The sequence below is a fragment of the Didymella exigua genome, assembly GCF_010094145.1.
Source record: "Didymella exigua CBS 183.55 unplaced genomic scaffold M421scaffold_4, whole genome shotgun sequence".
NCBI lineage: Eukaryota > Fungi > Ascomycota > Dothideomycetes > Pleosporales > Didymellaceae > Didymella > Didymella exigua.
The window spans coordinates 1,115-6,382 of NW_022984778.1; the positions used below are offsets into that span (position 1 = coordinate 1,115).

The 5,268-nt window shown below is 44.1% G+C and overlaps 1 protein-coding gene across 1 annotated transcript; it reads left to right on the forward strand.

Annotated features, from left to right (window-relative positions):
* The first annotated feature begins 1,439 nt into the window (after window positions 1-1,439).
* On the forward strand, window positions 1,440-1,795 carry M421DRAFT_416712 (uncharacterized protein). The gene is made up of 2 exons (XM_033591169.1): window positions 1,440-1,521; window positions 1,571-1,795. The coding sequence occupies exon 2, from the start codon at window positions 1,597-1,599 to the stop codon at window positions 1,756-1,758; it is 162 nt and encodes a 53-aa protein (XP_033452230.1). The 5' UTR covers window positions 1,440-1,521; window positions 1,571-1,596; the 3' UTR covers window positions 1,759-1,795.
* Window positions 1,796-5,268: the final 3,473 nt, after the last annotated feature.

The window sequence follows — 5,268 nt, forward strand, 5'->3', positions numbered from 1 at the left end:
CTGAGAGAGTGTCGCGTCTTGATAGATAGCCTGAAGAGCAAGCTGTATTCCTGCTTCCTTTGAGGGTTTGATTGTGTTGTTACGTTGAGGCATTGTAGGTAGAGTGAAGTTTGGTGTGGTCTTGGCAAAAGTGAGCCACTCGCTTGTGTGAGCCACTCGCTTGTGGAGTACGTTACAGTATATAGAACTAGTCTATAGTACTCTGCGCATGTTTACTACATGTTCGCGCGTTGTGCCCTGTCTCGCTACATGTGCCACAGCGCCTTAAAGACTGAGTGCTCCCATCAACGCGCAACCTCTTCTTTGCCTTCTTCCATCACTACGGGCCTCAAACTCGTTTAGAGTAGTTAGCCACACTCCCTTAGCAAAGGTTAGAGTCCCCTCTCGCTGTACTTGCTTCCTTTTGTGTGATTTACAACGTGTAGCAGCCTTGTTGGCTGCCTGTAGGTCAGCGACCTAGTTGCGCACTAAAACTAGTAAATGCGCCATTAGCTCTGCGCCTTTAGTGAGCTAATTAAGAGCGTTAACTATAGACGTTGGCAAGCTATTAGCGTGTCTATAAATCCTCTCTTAAATTAGCTTTAATTAAGACCTAAATTCTAGCGTATTGCTTAGTATTTTAGACTCCTACGTACTGTTGTCTATAGTAGGTGGCGTTAGCGTGTGCAGCTGTACTTTAAGCTTTGATATCACAGCTTCTAGGTTAAATAGGACTAGGCTAGCACCTCTAAATCCTCCCTAGATGTTACTCTCTGTAATTGAGGCGTCAAAAGCCGCTTTAAAGCATGGCAAGAACTCAAGTTTGGTAATACGCGTGATCTTGCTACGCATTAGCTGCTTGGCTTGGCGGCCATAGGCCTTCTTTAACAGAGAAAAACAGCCCACGTCAAGTGGCTGCAGTAGGTGCGACGAGTGTGGAGGCATACACAGGGTAATAATCTTGTGTTCCTCGCAGTACTGGTGGAATTCAACTAAGTTGTGGCTCTCATGGCCGTCTAGAATAAGCAGCTAATAGCTGCCAACAGTGCGCGCCTTTGTGTGCTTATTAAAGTGCTTCAACCACTTAACTCTAAGCTTGTTGTTAGTCTAGCTATTGTTAGAGACATTAAGAACCTAGTTGTTAGGTATACTAGGCTCCTTGTACTAGGTAGAGAGGTGGTGCTTGCTAGAGAAGATAATGAAGGGTGGGATAGACTAGCCCTTCGCGCAGATGCCTTGGATAATGCTAGTCCACTCTCAGTCGCCCTGCTGCACTGCCTTTGGTCTCCCTCAACGCTCAGAGCCTGTGACAACAGCTCCTGTTAATATAACGCCTATTATAAAGCTAGACTTGTTAAAGTTGTAGGTGTCTTTATCTTGTATACTATACTTAGCTTTAGTATTCTCTACTAGTTAGAACTAACGTATTCCACCACCCAACAGCTCAAACCACCCAACAGCTCAAAATGTCTTGGCACAACAAACACCCTCTTTGTTGCAACATGCCTTAACCACATAACATGTTACTACGTGAACACAAAGGTAGAGTTAACCTTGCCCTTAAAGCTCTTTATTTAAAACAATTTAAAAGCTAGAGAGTAGCTGCGCGCGCTTTTAATGTTAAACAGCACATTCTCTCTGCATGTGTTAGAGGAGCCCTGTTTATCCTTAAATAAGCACCTAACAGCTGCAAACTTACGCTTACAGAAGAGCAAACAATTATCTAATATATCCTTAACCTGGATTCGCAAGGATTCGCGCCCTGGCTGTGCGAGGTAGCAGATATGGCTGATAAAGTGTTGGGTGTACGCGGTGGGCAGCTGGTTGGCAAGCACTGGGCTGAGCGCTTTGTAACGCGCTCAGCTGAGCTTAAGATGGCCTTCAATCGAGCTAAAGATAGGCAGAGGATACTGCAGGAGGATCCAGAGACAATTAGCGCGTGGTTTAAGCTGGTAGAGGACACTAGAGCTAAGTACAGCGTACACAACTACAACGTGCACAACTTTAACAAGACTAGCTTCTAGATAGGTGTTATTAGCTTAATAAAGGTTGTCACAGGCGCAGAGAGGCGTACTTGGCCTGAGCTCGTTCAGCTAGGTAATTGCGAGTGGGTAACAGTCATCTAGAGCGTCTGCGCTGCTAGATCTTGTACCCTGCCTTTTATTATCTACAAAGGACGCGTTCACATCTCTGCCTAGTACAAGGAGGCAGATATACTGCGCAATTAGAAGCTCTTAGTCTCTCAGAACAGCTGGACGAACAATGCGCTTAGTCTAGAGTGGTTGAAGCACTTTAACGCGCATACAAAGGCGGGCTAGGTAGGGGCGTACAGGCTGCTTATTTTAGACGGCCATAAGAGCCACCTTAACTAGGATTTCAAGGACTACTGCCTTAAACATAAGATCCTCACCCTCTACATACTACCTTACTTGTTGCACATCCTCTAGCCACTTAATGTAGTCTGCTTCTTGCTATTAAAGCGCAAGTACTCTTAGCGCGTACAAGACTTAGCACACAAGCGTGTCTTCTATATTAACAAAGAAGGCTTCCTACCAGCCTTTAAAGACGCGTTTTGTAATATATTTACAGAGGTAATCTGTTATAAGGCCTTTAAGGTATTAGGACTTGTCCCTCTTAACACGCAGGTTGTATTAGATTACCTTAAAGTGCAGCTACGTACCCTACTAGAACCCCTCCTCCTAGAGACGCTGTGGCAGTTAAAGACTCTAAGCAATACACATAAGTTTAGATTGCAATTAAAGCTTGTACGCGAGTCCTTTACTTGTTCTCCTATTACTGCGCAGGCAGGCTTCTCTCAGCTTATTAGAGGCGGCGAGCTTATGCTGTATCAGAACGCGCTTCAAGCAGCCCGGATTACTGAGCTTGAAGAGCAATTAGCAGTGATGACCAAAAGGAAATCGCGCAAAAGGAAGCGGATCCAGCATGGCGGCACAATGGAGTATGGTGAGGCAGCAGCCCAGGTGGCCGCAGAGGCCTCTATAGCCGCTGAGCGGTCGAAGAAGGCTCGTCGTGGCGGTGATCAAGAGAGAGCCTAACCAGCTTTACAGCGCTGTGGGAACTGCAGCAAGACTAGGCACAACGCGCAAACGTGTAAAAAGGATATAGAGGAGACTTCTAAATTAGAGGTTAGTACAGCGTACGCAGGCTCCTTGTATAATAGCAATAAAAATAGAAATTTGTAACTAGTGTTGGTTGTGCCAAGACATTTTGAGCTGTTGGGTGGTTTGAGCTGTTGGGTGGTGGAATACGTTAATATTAATTAGCTTGCAATTAAACGGTTTTGTAAGGTAATAGTAAAGGATCACACAAGTTATAAGGCAAGGAAGCTAGTACACACATTTAACTACTTAGCAGCTCACTGTAAAGTTATAAGACTTTGTTCTTATAATCTTTCTCTAGCATATTTCCTTCTTAGGTATAGCGCTATGCTTACCTAAGCATTGTCATCATAATCTCCTAAGAGAGAGGATTAGAATGGTGTGCTTACGAAGCCTGTATCTCCTCTTGTTCTTAAGATATGCTGTTCTCTATTTTAGTAACTAGAAATGTTCTAGACCCTCTGCTTACAAATAGAGTAGCCTACTCTGTAAGATGCTAACGTATACAATTACGCATGCACCTACGTAATCTTGCTTGCATATGCAGCAATATTAAGCATAGATTACTAAGTAGACCTACCTAGAGGAGTCTAGAACGTTCTGCCTAGAAATACAGACAGAGGAGAGGAAGCATAAATACCTCTAGCTCTCCCCTCTCTGTTTGCTCTGTACCTAGCCTAGGAATCTCTACCTAGTATCTAATATAATAAATTGTCTATTATATTACATAACCCTGCCTTACCTCTATTAGGCTATACTAGGCTGGCGGAATGGGTATACTCCAACGTCCTTCGTGGGTACCCCCCAAAACTTTGTCAATAATACATGGATTCTAGCAAAATAGGTCTTAAAAGAAAGAGAAAAACTTTCTCTACATTTCTGTAGTAGAGGGTTTTGTTATAACTATTACACTGCACAAGCTAGAGGCTAGAAAAGGTTAAAAAAGGGGGGGTACCTAGCGAGCATACCCATTAATAGGTATACTTTGCTAGGTAGTGTTAATAACTCAGCTAATACTAGGCGGAATGAGCTAATTCTTTTTTTATTAGAAGGCGCAATACTAGGCGCTTCTATTGAATAATAGATTATGTAAGCGTATCTCTGCTAGTTAAGAAGCTATAAGCCAAAACGTAAAAAAGCATACCCTACCCATCCGCCAGCCTAGGCTATACGCTTCCTATTTAGACAAAGCTAGTCTAGATTTGTCTAGGTCCTTCTAGACTAGGAAGAAAGTAGTCTAGTCCTTCCCCTACTTTCTTTACACTCACAACACACTTCTTAAGGTAGAAAATAAAGGCCTCTATACCTAAATTAACACTAAGAAGACCTCTTAGAAACACTGCTAAGCCCTGCTGTTGCAGGCCTCTAAGTCCTATACTTCTACTGCAATGTTCTAGTCTCTAACAAAGGTAGTTAAGGCCCAGCATTAACTGCGTCTTAACGCTCGCGCCTAGGCTAAGGAGACTGCTGCAAAGCTTCGCAAGAAGACTGAGTAGGCTAAGAAGAAGGCACAGAATAAGCGGGAGAAGGAGGAGAAAAGCGAGCGTTAAGCAATGGCAAAGGAGGAGAAGGCTAAGAGGAAGGCTGCTAAACAGGCTAAGAAACAACAAAAGAAACAGGAGCGCAACACACTTAAATCTGTCTAATTACCCTAAACAGGCAAGCGCAAGGCCATGTAACGACTATGCACGAACACGACACGTGGCATAGCGCTTATAGCAGCTAGAGGCAAAGCTAGCTGGCTAGCACTATTATTGTCTATATATATTATACTACGCAACGAATACTTGCTTAAGTATTCTTGTGCTTACCTTTTGGTATAGGCAGAGAAGTCACGTAGTATTGATTTCGAGGGCAGGGCGCCTACTCTGTTACAGGCCTTACAGAAGCCTCCTAAAGAGTTGGCAGCCAAGAAACAGCGTGCGCGTGGTGCTACTCGCGTTGTAGTTAAGGTGTCACCTTCCCCAACACCTCTAACAGTTACCACCTACAGCGGCCGCACCACACGTCTAAATAAGAAGTGGGAACAAGGCAAGCACTGTAGATCTTAGTAGACTGTTACAGTAGAATTTTAGGCAATAATTACTATTGTATGTGGCTCTATAGCCTCATTTTGGTGGGTGCCGCTGGTGGTTTTCGCGTGCACAAGATGAAACTGTGCACGAGGTGC

Bases quoted from the DNA above. Each gene is read 5' to 3' on its own strand.
- M421DRAFT_416712 (XM_033591169.1), top strand. From the start codon at position 1,597: ATGTTAAACAGCACATTCTCTCTGCATGTGTTAGAGGAGCCCTGTTTA.